Source organism: Thermobia domestica, chromosome 16, assembly GCF_964235325.1.
Source record: "Thermobia domestica chromosome 16, izTheDome1.hap1.1, whole genome shotgun sequence".
NCBI classification, from domain to species: Eukaryota; Metazoa; Arthropoda; class Insecta; order Zygentoma; family Lepismatidae; genus Thermobia; species Thermobia domestica.
This window is the reverse complement of record NC_137469.1, coordinates 110,952,662-110,968,352: the sequence shown is the minus strand read 5'-3', so window position 1 is coordinate 110,968,352 and position 15,691 is coordinate 110,952,662. Positions and strand designations below refer to the sequence as shown.

The window sequence follows — 15,691 nt, the reverse complement described above, 5'->3', positions numbered from 1 at the left end:
GATACTGCATTACTTTATATATTTTATATCCAAACTACTTTATATCTAATCCAAATAAAACTTCATTTTATTTGCTCTAGTTGATAAATATATTTCGTGTGTACGCAGAAAGAAAAGTAAACAAAAATGTGACAAACACTCATCCCTCGTTTTAACGGAGCGAAAAAAAGGGAAATATACGTTCGATGTAGCCAGTTGTCCGTAAATTGTGGCATTAAGTCTGTAGTGGCTAATATCAAAAATTACATTATGAAAGATAGAGGAAAAATACAGTGCTGCATTTCTAACCAAGCGCATTACTCAATTTAACAATCAAAATATGTGTACACTGTTAATATACACTATAATACATTAAGTTCATCATATTTAGTTTAAAATGAGGACTTTCAAACTGAATCGATTCCTCCAGCTTTTGTCCGTTGATCCTGATACCCGTTTAAATGAGGTACGTAAGACTGAGAGACAAGTGTACATCTTAAGCGGGAAAATAGAGAACATTTTTATCAGTTGCAAAACATAAAAATGACACTTAGTATAACTATACAGGATATAGCAGCACGAAAGGAAAACATAGAAATCAACTTTAGTCTTTTACCTTTCATGCAGTATTTACATTGGTACGGTTTAAGTCCATAATGCCTGTTCATATGTTCGTTCAGAGACTGTTGTCGCGTGAATGGTTTCCCACACAACTCACAAACGAATGGACGTTCTCCCGTGTGAGTTCTTCGATGGCGCTCCATATCACCTGGAAAAGACAATACATTGTTGACTATAATGCAAACACATTTAACTACACCATATATTTTATAAAGTAAAGAATACGTCAGTTAACCGCAGGAGAGAGTGACAGAACATAATTACAGACATTTGGAGGGCAGACAAAAGCCTTTAAACTGCTCGGACGAAAAAGGACAGCAATATTAGGTAATAATATCTATACAGATATACATTAATATTTTCAAGTAGCAAATATATATATATATATATATATATATAAGAATAAGAACTTAAAAATGTTCTCCGCGCACTATTACATAAATGAAACTAGCACCAGAAAGGTAAGTAAAAATAAAATAAAATCTAAATTTGAATTTGAATGCAGTCTCACTGTTTGGATCATCCGGTACCGCATGATAAGGAAAGCAACACTGCCTAAGAAATCTCAAAATCTCTCATATAGCGATCCTTCCTTTATTAAAACACATAGGGCCTTATGCAGAGTCATTTTGACGTATGATTAGCGTCATACTAAAGGCCTGACTACTGCAGGAAACATATGTTAGTCCTACTCCTTAGTATGTCACTAATCACGCGTCAGAATGACTGCATAAGGTCTATAAACTCGAGAACTACTGACTATTTTATTATACAAAAATATAATTTTTGGAATTATACTGCGTGTATAATATAAAGATTTTTTTTTAAAAAAGACAAAGATTATGCCAACATAGATAGTTAAGCATTTCCAACGTTTAAGAGTCAAGCATTCTCGAGGTATTAACAGGAATCGCACATCGAAGCGTGATTGTGCCTTCTCTCCTTGTGGTGTACATTAACGGTTTACCTGACTACTTACTAGAATCGACTGTTATGTGTGCTGGTGGCACGACACTCCTAACGAAAGACAACAATGTCTACGTAATATACACTAAAAACAGTGAAGTGATAAATAAATTTGTTACTTGGCTCTTTCACTACAATAAATTAAAATAGAGCCACAAATACAACGGAGACGTTACATTTTCATACCTATCAGTAGTTCCGTGGTTGACACAGAAGAATGTTTCTCAGTTAACATATTAGGGATATAGTTAGATAAGAAATTAAACTGGAATATGCATACTACTCAGTTATGTAAAAATTATCAACAGTAGTACATATACTACGGAAATTAAAGATATGACTTAATAAAAATCTATTAATCGCTGCATATGCATACTTTCACTCCCATTTGTAGTACTGCATTTTATTATGAGGTAATTCCTCAGGGGCACAAATAGTATTTAAATGAAATAAAAGTGAAATATATATATTAGGGTGAAGCGAAAAAATAAAATTTTCGAGTATCAAATTCTAATAGTGCTCAAAAGTTGCGTATTCGCATGCTAATCAATAGAAAAATAACCAAAAAAATCACACATTGGATCTTCAATTCTCGCAATCGGCCTAAAGTTTGAAAAAAGTTACCAAAAAATACCAAAATTTACCTTTATGCGAATCAGATTTTTGAGTATCGAATTCCAATATGGCTCAAAAGTAGCGTATTTGCATGCTAATTAATGAAATAATAACGAAGAAATCCACACTTTGGGTTTTCAGTTCGCGCAAATGGCCTAAAGTTTAAAAAAGTGACAGAAAACACTAAATTTACCTTTATGCGAAAAAAATCAAATTTTTGAGTATCGAAAGGGTTCAAAAGTTGCGTATTTGCGTGCTAATCAATGGGACAATAACGGAAATGGCCCAGAACTCATCACGAGGAGGTGGCTGCAATTCGAGTTCCACCCACATCCTACTCAACTCTCCGACCAATTAGGGTGTGTTAAATTATGTTGACTTAGTCAAGGACGTTTTCTTAAATTCGGATTTTTAATCAAATTTTGGCATTGTGAGTCTTAAGGCAAATTTACTCTAATGTAGTTATCTCTGTTTTCTTGTCCGTACACTTTTTCTGCAGACTCTGTGACAAGTTTGGCACATCTTTCAACTTCTTGAGTATGGCATGGAAAATTTAAGAAGTCAAACTTATGAGCAGATTTGTCATGCATAAGTGATAAGATAGTTTCTGTTGTCAAACTTTCGAGCACTGGAGGAGGCGACTGCTTACATTTTCTCCAATGTATCAGCTCACTGTAGTCCGTGGCATCAAAATTTATTGAAGTTGCCACAAAAGTTCTAACAGATTTCAACTTAGGATATTGATTTCTTCCCTGTTGCACTCTCCCATAACCCAACTCTCGTATTTGTTGTCTCTCATACATTGTCATAGCTAACAATATATTCTTTGGATAACAGAACAACGCGTTTCTCTAAATCACAGGATTGATAATTCTTTTAATGTTGTTTGGCAAATGTCTAATTGTTTGAACTAATTTCAAAATATGTTTAGGTCCATATTTCACTGAATGATATCCTTTATGTCGAACTAAATAGAAACATATGTCTTTATAAAATAGTTTACAAGCACTTTAAGTTTGTTTGTAGGATTTGTTTGAGAATCCGGTGTAAGATTTGTGTAAGACCCGGTTTGCACATGTCAATCACCGGAAGTAACCGAGAGGTCTAGGACCTCTTATAGCCACATCTGGAGCACACTGCCCTGTCTGAATTGCTCTGTTAGAACTTTTATGGCAACTTCAATAAATTTTGATGCCACGAACTACAGTGAGCTGATAGATTGGAGAAAATGTAAGCTATCACTCCTTCCAGTTTCTTATTACTTATGCATGACAAATCTGCTCATGAGTTTGACTTCTTAAATTTTCCATGCCATACTCAGGAAGTTGAAAAATGTGTTAAACTTGTTACGGAGTTTGCAGGAAAAGTGTGTGGACAAGAAACCAGAGAAGGGTACATTAGAGCAAAATTGCTCTCAAGACTCACAATGCCAAAATTTGATTAAAAAGTCTGAATTTAAGATATCCATGACTAAATCAACATAATTTAGCACACCCTAATTGGTCGGGGAGTTGAGTAGGATGTGGGTGGAACTCGAATTGAGTTGAGTTGATTTTGAGTTTAAGGTCCCTTTCAGCAGCGAAGCTATACAAGATGGGACCTACTGATTAAGGTGCAATTAGAACCATATGACCTCTCACCGGGAATCGAATCCAGGTTTCTCCACGCCAAAGGCGCGTACGCTAACCGCTAAGCCACGAAGGAGCTCTACACTATTACAATTATAATAGCTCTAAGAGTATAATATTTTAAGTATTACAACATTTCAATATGGGAATGTTCGAATATGGCACAATTCACATTTAATACTTAATAAGATATCCCTTTGATTTAATTATTGCACTGATTTTCTGAGGCATTGAGTCCACGAGATTTGACTGATCCTCTGGCGTGATGACCCTACACTATGTGTTGAGGATAGCATCAAGCAACTCCCTTTGGTTGCTGGAATTCCTACGCTATACCATCCTCTTCAGCCTTGACTACAAATTCTCTATTGGATTTTGGTCAGGCCTATTTTCAGCCAATCTAATACGTTGATGTCATTGTCAACGAACCATTTTTTGTTGCTTCGTGCAGTATGACATGGTGCACCATCCTGCTGAAAGATGCACTGTTCTGGGTTTGTTTCAAAAAAGTCCGGGATTGAAGGCAGCAATTTCTGCAGTAAGATTCCTTTTTCTGTATTTTTCGTCATTTATGTTAACCTCAATGACTGCAAGACGCCCTACTTCTTGCCTTGACATGCATCCTCATATCATGTGGATCCTTCATTGTGGCTGTAGTGCATTCAGGTTAAAAAAAAAAAAAAAAAAAAATCCCCAGATCGGCTACGGACAAACCTCACTATTCCATCACTTCCGAAGATAGAAATCCTTGTTTAGTCTCTTCAAATGACTTTAGCCCAGTCATCTTCTATCAAACATATGTGGGCTAAAGCCCCACTCGTTTTCCCTTTCTGCTTGTGATTTAGATAGGCATTTTTCGAGGGATTCTTGCACGTAATCCTTTTTCACATAACTTGTCTCTCACTGTTCGGTCAGAAATTTCCAGACCAGATCAGTCCTCCTATTGCTCTTAATATGCGGTTAATATCCTTTGATGATCGACTGGGGTCTTGTAGAGACAGATAGTAGATTCTACGAACATCATGAGCTGTAATTTTTGGTTTCTGCCTATTTTAGAGGTAGTTTTTGTACTTCCAGTTTCTTCATAACATTTGCATACTTTCATTAACTCCTGATTTTGTGGCGCCATTACCTAATTTTTTGACAATATCTTCAGAGGTATATCTTTGTTCGTGAAGAATAACTGTCTCCCTTCTCTTACAAAGATGACCAATCTAAACGTTTTGTCTTCTTTGGCGCCTTTATAACACTTTATCAGAGTACAGCTCTCATTACAAACCAATCTACTGTGAATGCCACTGCCAAACTGAAAGAATCAACAAAGTGCTTTTAAATTATCCCCTGCAGAACCATTCCCTGCAGAGAACGACTTACGCAAGAATGCAGAGTCTGTAACGGACTAAACATTTGGTATTTGGCTGGTCAATCACGTCTTATACACATGATTACGAAGTTACGTATACATGGTTTATATTAATGTAATTAGTAATTGTGAAGCAATTTTAGATCTATATAATACATAATAATAGGAGTACACGTATTGTAGACTTCATACAACAAAATAGTATCCATAAATGAACACTTGATGAGACGTTTCAATGCAAAATATTCTATTTCACAAGAGTGTCCAGAATTAATGCCACTAGTGCATGTTGACGTTATGCATGAACATATACCCAGGAAGTCGGTTGATTTCGATATTAACACCATTAGTCGTTAAGAAGTTTCGTAGTCTAGCTCCGAAGACTGCTATCAGATCCTAATGAAATTTACATGGAACCATTGGGAAAATATATTGTCAAACAAACAAACAATCAAAATTGGTGCATCTATACCAAAATTATGCATGATTATATACACAATTCTGGTATGAACACTATCAGTTGTTGAAGAGTTTCGTGGTCTAGCTCCGAAGAATATTGTTAGATCCTCATGAAGTTTATACGGGACCACCGAGAAGACTAAAAACAAAATCGGTGCACTTATGTCGAAGTCATGTGTGAACATACGGCTAAAGTCTGTTAGTTACGGCTTTTACTTTGCTCCTGTTGAGGTGTTTCATGCTCTAAGTGCGAAAACTATCATTTACATCCTGATCAAATTTACATGGAATCACTGAGAAAGTATGCTATTTCAAACAACAACAAAACACTTCACTAAAACCGGAGAACTTATGTCGAACTTATGCGTACACATAGACACAACATATATATAGACATTCGTTTTTCTGTAAGACTCTGTAAACATTCACTAGATGCCATTACAGCGGTCATTGTGGAAGCTTAACGCAATATAGATGGGTATCTTAAGTATAAATGTGAGAGATGTCAATACCAGTGCTATTCAACCGGGGGTACGCGAAGATGTTTCTGGGGGTACGTAATACTTCTTCTGGGGGTCTGCTGGAAACGTCTGTTGACAGTTGACTGCAAATGAAATTCGATAACTTGTCGATTTGTGACTTTTGTATTTATGTTCATAAAAAGTATAATGAAATTAGTAACAGTGCTATTTCGCAACTTCTTCCATTTCCACCATCATATTTGTGTGAACAGGATTTTCCTGCATTAATATCAATAAAAACGAAGCACAGAAATTCCTTGAATCCAGAATCAGCACTGATTCTCTCACTCTCTAAGATTCGACCAAAACTCGAGGAGTTGGTATCCCGGAAACAAGCTCAGTCATCTCATTAATAGTTAATTTCGATTTTAGTTTTTGAATTTTTAACATTGTTCTCAGTGTATGAATTATCATGGATAAAGAATGAGGGAGAAATCCTCCTCAGTAAAACTGAATGTCTTCCATATGTTTTGGAATTTCCCATGTTATTTACTTATTTATTATTTATTTATTTATTTTCTTTACTTTTTTATGTGTACTTTATCCCGCTATAAATAGTCTTTTGATTGGCACACTGATTGTCCTTTTCTTGGGTTTCTATTTGTCCTCCCCCCCTTTTTTTTAAATCAACAGGACATGCGTATTAAGTTTAATAAGTTCATTTCGATTTAATATCTTTTAAACAGCTTCAGGGGTACACAATTGGATGGCGAATTCTGTCAAGGGATACACGAGAGAGAGAGAGAGAGAAAAAAAGGTTGAATAGCACTGGTCAATACAATGTTCAAACCTACAATAAAACTATAAAATGCACAGCTGAAAAAGTGATGTTGCTTGTATGGCTGAAATGTATCGTTAGTTTGTGCCATATGATGAGAAGTGTGAAAAAAAATACTTCGCATTCTCATAAATTGTGATTGTTTATGAAAAGACATACGAATAACTGTTGACCTGTACTTTTGTGTTATTGATAGATACCGAGACAGTTTAGTTTGTAGATAGAGTATCGTTTAATATAGATGACTCGTGAGTTTACAGTGGGTGATTAATTTGCGAAACCAAAGTTGAGAGGTTGTAGTAACAATTTGCACTAATGGAATACCAATAAACGTGTGACATTGAAATTGTATTGTATCTGGACGGTACCATGATCAGAATTGATGTATCGATAACGCATTTGCGTAGTTATAAGAATAGTAGATTTATATAGAGGAAGTTCGACAAAACTGTTTACTATTACGTGATTTTGAGTTTAATATTGGTCACATGCCTTAAATGCACATTTTGTAATATAAATGCTTAACAACACGCCACGTCGATGAAACTTTTGAAGTTGTCTAAAAGTTTCTTAATATCAGAGCCGACGTTCTGCCGCATGTAACGAAGCATTGGTTTATATGAGTACTTCTGCAGATAGCTGATTGTAAATGACAGAATGCAATTTCATGATAAAGCATCTATCGATCATTGTACTGACACCCTTTACTTTCATTTATAGTTAAGGTATCTGTATTGCATTTAACTTCCATAATGACCACTGAAGTAACATCCTATAAAAGTTTACAGTCCTATAGAGAAACGATACCCAGGGAATGGTTCTATAAATAAAATTTCATACAGGTATCTTTGTTCAAATTCAACTTTCCTTGTCAGTGAGTTCTGACTTATACAATGAAAAGTATCTCATAATAAGTCAGTTACTCAGAATATGTCACACCCAACCAGTTTCATATAATTTGGAAAATACTGTAACACACTCTTCCACCTACCTTTCGTAAGGAACTTGGCTGGGCAAATATCACAATCAAACTTCCGTATTCCTGCATGCCTTTGAGTATGAAGACGGAGTTGAGATCTTTGACGGAATGATTTACCACAAAGCTCACATAGATGCGTTTTTTGATTTAAATGCATAGCCATGTGAGTCTGCAGAATGCCACTTTGGGCAAACCGTTTGAAGCACACTTTACACCTAGAAGAATAAAATCAGACAAATATGAGAGCCACACAAAAACTCTTCTAATTTAATCGTAATTTGAGTAAATAGCATGGAGCGAAAGATATATTCCTTTTGCAAGAACTTCGTTCATGTATTAGATACTATTTTGGTCAGTCACATCTTGCTATATTAATTAGTTCGTGTTAGAATAGATACAGAAGGATCCGCTACACTCTTCTTCCAACTGTGAAACATAATAGAAGTTCTTTAAGGTTTCAACGGTCATTCGCGGGTTTTAGCATGTCCCACATTATTACCTTGAAAGAAAGATATTTCATTATCACTTTAAATGGCAGGGATTATGATAGCACCTTGATTGATTTGTCCATCCAATACCAATGTTATTGTTTCCTACAGTAGATTACATTTTTCAAGCTTTAATTCACATCGCTTTCTATGTCCAATTATGATATCAGACATAATGTACAGCTTTTATGAGTGAGTGCTGACATTCGGGAATTTGTGTCTGTTCCCTTCTCAACAAAAAGGAACAGGGAACGGAATACTAGATAAGAAATGTACGAGAAGCGAACTCCTACTTCGAAACCAAAAGGGTAATAAACTAGTTTAACTTGTTTTCCCAATACGTGAAAATGAAAGAAAACAAATGAAGAGTAGTGCTTAGTTTCTAGTTACAAACGAGAAATTAAAATTATTGTTTTTACTATCAGTACAAATTATCTTCCGTAATCGTAACACAGAGAATCTACGGATCCAAATTAATTCAGACCTAATATTTTCGCCAACTATCCTGCTGGTGTCATCCTGAAGCATAAGATTTAAGTGAGGTAAGTGTATAAAGAAAGTTTAGCTACGATAAGTTTTCAAAATCTATTACCCCGTGCGTTATTTAACTTACATGCAATCAAGGGTTTGATAATCACCTTTTCCGGTTTCCATAATGGCATACACTGTTCAGCTACTGTGGCCTATTTTAGCAAAATTGAGAAGCTATATCATCATTCTTTTCAAGTATTCTCAAGGAACTAGAGCATTTTGTTCATGGAGAATCGTGGCATCTCATTAGTCGAAAATTATATGCATTGTTCGCTACTTTGAAGCTTAGTGTTTATTTTCTAAATTGGTGTTTCCAAGACGTAAAGCTACAGTTTACATAAGATCTTTACCACATACACTATATCACAGGAGATAAAGCCCGAATCTTCCGTCAAATGTTAATATTATCACACAAGGGAGTAGAAAATATCCCTGCGACTGCTGATAACATGAAAGGTGGTTCTAAAATCTCTTCTTAAATAATTCACTCTTTTACTATATTAATTTATATTTGTGATCCCAGGGGCAGTCAAAAAGTTCGTAACTATTTATTATCACAATCTAGGAACATAGGTACATCACTTAATCGCCTTCCAAATAGGCTCCTTGCGAACACACACACACACACACTTGTTCCACCGTTTCTGCCATTGCTGGAAACAACGCTGAAAGTCCCGTTTTGATATGTTCCGTAGTTCAGCCGTCGTGTTGGTTGTCTTCTACGGTGGCAAAACGTTTACTTTTGAGGCCCTTTTTGATCTTCGGAATGAGCCAGAAATCCACTGGTCCTAAATCCGATGAGTAAGGAGGCTCGTAGAGGAGGATTTCTGGCTCACCCCAAGATCAAAAAGGGCCTTAAAGGTAAAGGTTTTGCCACCGTAGAAGACATCCAAACCAACTTCGGAACATATCAAAACGGGACTTTCAGCGTTGTTTCCAGCAATAGCATAAGGAGCTCTCAAGGTGTTCTCAAGGAGCTTATTTGGAAGGTGTTTAAGTGAATATATGATAAAGTGAATACATTTAAAGATACATTAAAACACCCACGGAGTAATCCGCACTACAACGATGAAAAAACATTGTTAGTGATTTCAGATTACAATCTGCCTTTACTACATTCGTCATTTCACACTCAACAAAGAGAAACTATAATAAATATACTTTATGTATATGAAATACATTCGAAAAAGAAAAAAAGTATTTTCAAATATACTTACTGGTACGGTTTTTCTCCCGTATGCCGTCGCATATGAACTTTAAGAGATTTTTTCTCAGTGAACCTTCCCCCGCATTGCGTACATTCCCAAGGCTTCTCCCCGCTGTGTGCTTTTATGTGACGCTTCAAGTTTCCCTTTGTACTAAATTTTGCTTCACATTTGTCGCATGGATAAGGCTTCTCTCCTGTATGACGGCGACGATGGACTATCGGGAGAAAACACGAATATACTCTTTTAATAACTCCAGAACGTATGTCAATACACTCCATCAAAACTGAAATACCGCAAGCCCAAAAAAAAGGAATGTTGTACAGTTCTTTGAAAAAGCATATCAACATTTTATATCTAAATCTTTTGGATAAGCTGGATGTTAAACCCTCATGTTTCAGTAATGAATTCTACCAGTAAAAAAGCATTTGATCTTTCTAGATTCTGGTTTTGTACAATTCGTTTCTGTTTATAGTAAGAGAGAACTGATCTTTTAACTATTTAGTCTACAGTTTCATAACTAGTGCCATTGGAAAGTTGGTAACCCACGCAACAAGTACAAGAACAATGAAATACAGCATATTTACAACTTTATATGTAAAACTTCAGATTCGATATAATATAAGAGCGAGAGTATTCGTCCATCACAAAATCCAACAGAAATAGCCAGGTTTTGGTTTTGAAGAGCTCTACATGTTGCTTTACTTTTAATATATCATATGAAGTAGAAACACTAAAATAATAGTAATATTTGTAAATACAAGCGTGATGGCATCGATTTTGTCAAAACTTTACGACATAAACAATTATTGTAAAAGGATTTACTTTCGTAGGTTCTATATTTGTATTAAAAGACTAGAACCTTTGTGCAACCGGTTCAGGACGAGAGTACTCTACTACGGAGTTATATTTTCAGTGAATACCGTAATCAATTAAGAATTGAGAGTGTGTTTTACACTTCATGTAGCAGCAAGTTTATGAGGAATTAAAATTAGGATACGAACTCTCACTCAAGTTCATACCATAAGCACTGTAGTTCTAGCTAGCAGGATTTGAACCTAAAATCACTCAATGGAAGATAAAACGTAAAGATTTCTATCTGTAACTCAGTTCATTTCTAAAATTTGTTGAGCAAATACAGAACAATTCTGAAACATGTATACCTAGATACAATGGATACAAGTTTGTGCTTGCTTTCTCAAACGTTTCTTCTCAAACTCAATGTTGTTATGTCAAGCTCTTTTACAAGTCTTCAAGTTAATTATGACGACACTATGGCCCAATAGAGCTCCTCCGTGGCTAAGCGGTTAGCGTACGCGCCTTTGGCGTGGGAGACCCGGGTTCGATTCCCGGCGGGAGCTCATGTGGTTCGGATTCCACGTTAATCAGTAGGTCCACGTCTCATATAGCCTCGCTGCTGAACGGGACGTTAAACTCAAAATCAACTCAACTCAACTCAACTATGGCCCAATATAGTTTACCACTAATAACTATTATAGCATTCATTGAAACCACTGAAATTTTATTTTCCACTAAGGAAAATTATTTTTAAAAGTCAGCTTATACATATACGAAATTACGCAACAAATAAATAATTAAATAGAAATAAAACACAGTAAATTGAACTCATATAGAGCTAGATATTGTATTTGCCGGCATATAAGACTCACCTCAGTTTTTGTATTCAATTCTGAGGAAAAATATTTTACTGCATATCAGGTTGTCTAGAACGTATTGAGCCTTTAGAGGTAAAAATTCAGAATACACTTATTGTGATTTGAAAATAACATTACGAAATCACGTATGTCCCATTTTGTTCGTTGACTTTCTGCCATTGTTTCGGTAACCATAATCCCGTTGATGTAGTTTATGATTTTCATAGGCCTTTTATGAAACTAACTTAATATTATTCAAGGAGTTCTGCAGAGATTGAAGCAAATGATAGTCTGACGGTGTCAGGCCCAGGCTATATGGTGTATGCATTAAAACCTCCCAGCAAAGTTCTCTCAATTCGTGACGGGTCGTTAAAGATGTTTGCGGTCTGGCCTTGTCACCGTGCTATACGATACACTACTTCTGGCTGATTCTTTTGAATCGGTAGGTGCACTCGCGCTAACTGTCGACACTACAGGTCCGAGTCTATTGTTTTGCCTGGCAGCAGCAGTTTCATGATACACACTGTCCTAATCCTACCACACGCATAGCATAATCTTCCTGGGAGTTCGTGTGGATATTGCCACAGACTGAGGAGCTTCTCCACGGTCTTTATCAAACTTTGTTATCGTAATTCTCCTCGCTTCGACCACGGTCTTTATCAAACTTTGTTATCGTAAGTTATACACTTTTCATCACTAGCGATCAAGCGTTCAGAAATGGCTCATGTTTGTTACGCTTCAGTTAGCTTCGAGTAAGCGTTTTTGAGTCAGATCATGTGGCACCCAAACGTCGAGCTTTGTTTTTTCAACCAGCCTTTCCCAAATGATTTAGCACTGTTTGGTGATGGACGGTTAGGTCATTGGCGATGTAATGACTGCTTGCATGCCGGTATTGCACGACTTTTGCCAGAATATCATCCACTTTTGTTGTGATTGGTCGCCTACTGCGAAGAGCATCTTGGACATCGAAATTTCCAGAAAGAACGCAAAACTGAATCATCTTTTGGCTGTTCCTTTTGATAAAGTATCTTGCCCATCAACAACACAAATTTCTTTCCAGGTCTGCGCAGGAAATGTGCTTTTACCGAAGTAAAATTGTATATTGAAGCACAATTTTGCGGAAAGTTCACTCATCTTCACGGCGCAATACCTTACGATTGATTCTAAGAATTCCATCACTTTTTGCAAATCTGCTATAGCAGGGCCAACAAAAGATGGTCTTTGACGCTTCTTACTACATGCGTTGGGACAATGCAGTCCCTACTTTCGTACTAGTATTACCAACCACGGTCACTCTATCTTACACCGTTAATTAAATTGCCATTATAGATGCACTGAAAAAAGCATTCACACGTGAGTAATGGCAACGTCACTGCGAGCTGTCAGAGACTTTCTCTTGTTGACCCTGCTATAGTTTCAACCGTCAGCTGTAGAACGAAGTTAGGCCTGATCCGCTGTGACTCATATATTCTACAGCATCTCTTGCGCAAAAGGCTCAATGCTTTTTAGACAACCTAATATTATGTAAAAAAAAAAATTTTAATTTAATTTTTTAAATAGAAAGCGATATTTAAGCAAGATATATATGTTAAGATTGCCAATGGTTAACAGTAAGTAAAGCTATGAAACAGCAAAACAGTAAAAATAGGAAATTGATTGATAATGGTTTTCCAAGAACAAAAAGCCTTCAGGAAAAAATGAACTAGAACACTTTTCGCTTTGTCACAATCGTCTTGTATTTCAAAATAAGGAAAAAAGGATAGAAACAACTTTCTAGAAGAAACAATACAATCATAAAATTGCTGCTTATACATACCCAGAAGATTTCCTCTCGTTGAAAACCTCGCTTTACAGTCTACGCACACGTAAGGTTTCGTATGTGTCCATCGATGTGCTGTAAAAGATCAATCACAACAGTAAATTACATTATTCGCTAGAAAATATATTTTAAAAGCAAGCGTAATGAAACGAAGGATGGTCAGTTATCCCACTAGTACTGTGCTTTCTAGACTTCCAAACTTTACTGTACGTTGATGATAAGTTGGTTTTCTATAAGTGTATAAATCTAACAAACTTATCGTTGGGTAATGTAGCTCTCCTATATTTGATCCTGATAAATTGGGTTTGCACTGGAACATTCTATATCAGGCCTAAAATAGCAGATAGCATATACGGATGCACGTATAAATATCTTTACTCATAGCACCACCAACTACAAGTACTGCCAAGCGAACAGGAAACGCTTGTTTCACCTAACTCATACCTCTTTATTTCTATTTCACCACTTAGATAATACAGTCTCTCAATGATATATTACATACTTAAATACAATGTGAGCCAACTCTCTCATTAATTCACAATAAACTTCCTGACCACTAGGTCTCACACAATTTTCTCAAACTCAACACTATTCATCTTCTTAATACACGTAAACAAGCCTCTAATAACTAAGCTACTTTCCACTTCTAGAGCATTCTCTGCCCAATCTTAATATATACAGTATATTATTCCCTCAACATGCGTAAGTATGGGAAGTCCTATATAGAGGGGGCACAGAGTCACGTAACATATGGCGCAAATATTTAATCTTTTTTTCTTTTTCTTCTCTCTTTTGTTGCAGGTGACAGGTGTGATAACTGAGACAAGGAACTCAGGAACTACGACAGGACCACAGCAGTACAGTGTACACACTGGGGGAAAGAACTTTCATTCTGGAAGAGTTCAGAAGGAGTTTGAGTTGCGAAACCACCGCAGCACACTATGAAGAGGCAAATTCCGGAAAGCCATTTCTGAATGAATAAACCATAAAAACATTTATACGATAAATTCAAGAAAATTTGGAACATATTAGATGCTCCCGAAGTGGTAAACCGACGAAACTCACAGAGGAAGAATTGACAGATATCACTGCAGCAATGAATAGTACTTCCACAGGTTGTGATTTTTTGGATCACCCTATATGTAAAAGAACTATGTCCGTCTGTCTGTCGACAGATACCAAAGCAAAACTGATAGGAAATAGTGAAACATTGTTTTCTGCTATGGATTCAACGTCCTAAGAGTATGTTTCATCTCAGCTCATATTTCTCTATGAAACTGAAGAAGTCGATTTAATCCCTTCTGTTTTCACTTGAAGGCGGATTTTTCACAATAAGTTGATAATACGAACAATACAAAGGATAACCCCACTGACAGTTATTTTGGGATATCCTTTGTATTATTATATACCAGAAAGTTGTACAGCAACGCTGTACAACTGAAATATTTTAGAAAATATAAAAAAGGTAGAAATATCAAAGTATATAATTGTCCAACTAAATATTATACAAAACATCACAAAAGGTGAGCAATTTTGATCAAAATAATGCTGTCTAAATTTAATGCTTATTTCTTTAATAAATTATGCTTCAAATACAGTACATTATTTCTACTATAACTAAGTACACACACCCTGACTATTTCATCTTTTGTGTTCGATGCCTAAACAGATTAGAAATATGTGTTCTCATGTCAAATTTCCTAGATATCACTTATTGTTTATGAAGTTTTCTTTCAGTTAACCTTCTCTCGCTGAGATGCCGGAAGCATTCGAAAATTTACCAACGTAATTTTGTTCAGTTTTAAATCTGTCACTGCATCAGTAAGCACTTTTCTTCATTCCTATATGTAGTACTTTTCTTCATTTCTATATGCATTGTACAAACAACCAGAAGTATATCTATAACTATAATAATAATAATAATGTTTTAAGTGTATTTTTTTTCTTCTTTCAAATACTATATCTTCAAATCTACTGAAAAATGAAACAATTTTAAAGGGAAAGTTTTACTCAAAGTAGCAAATACAACAATTTAACAAAATATTTGCAATGTATCCTTAAGTATTATACATTATGCATATGAT

General features: G+C 35.7%; 1 protein-coding gene across 1 annotated transcript in view; it reads right to left on the bottom strand.

Moving 5' to 3' along the window:
- LOC145673348 (uncharacterized) overlaps nucleotides 1-15,691 on the bottom strand; it is a 92,080-nt gene that overhangs the window by 24,325 nt on the left and 52,064 nt on the right. The window contains exons 6-9 of the mRNA XM_081742974.1: nucleotides 13,605-13,682; nucleotides 10,146-10,350; nucleotides 7,922-8,124; nucleotides 596-748 (exon numbers count right to left, since the gene is read on the bottom strand). Of these exons, the coding sequence (XP_081599100.1) occupies nucleotides 596-748; nucleotides 7,922-8,124; nucleotides 10,146-10,350; nucleotides 13,605-13,682 (639 nt within the window). The remainder of the gene's footprint in view (nucleotides 1-595; nucleotides 749-7,921; nucleotides 8,125-10,145; nucleotides 10,351-13,604; nucleotides 13,683-15,691) is intronic.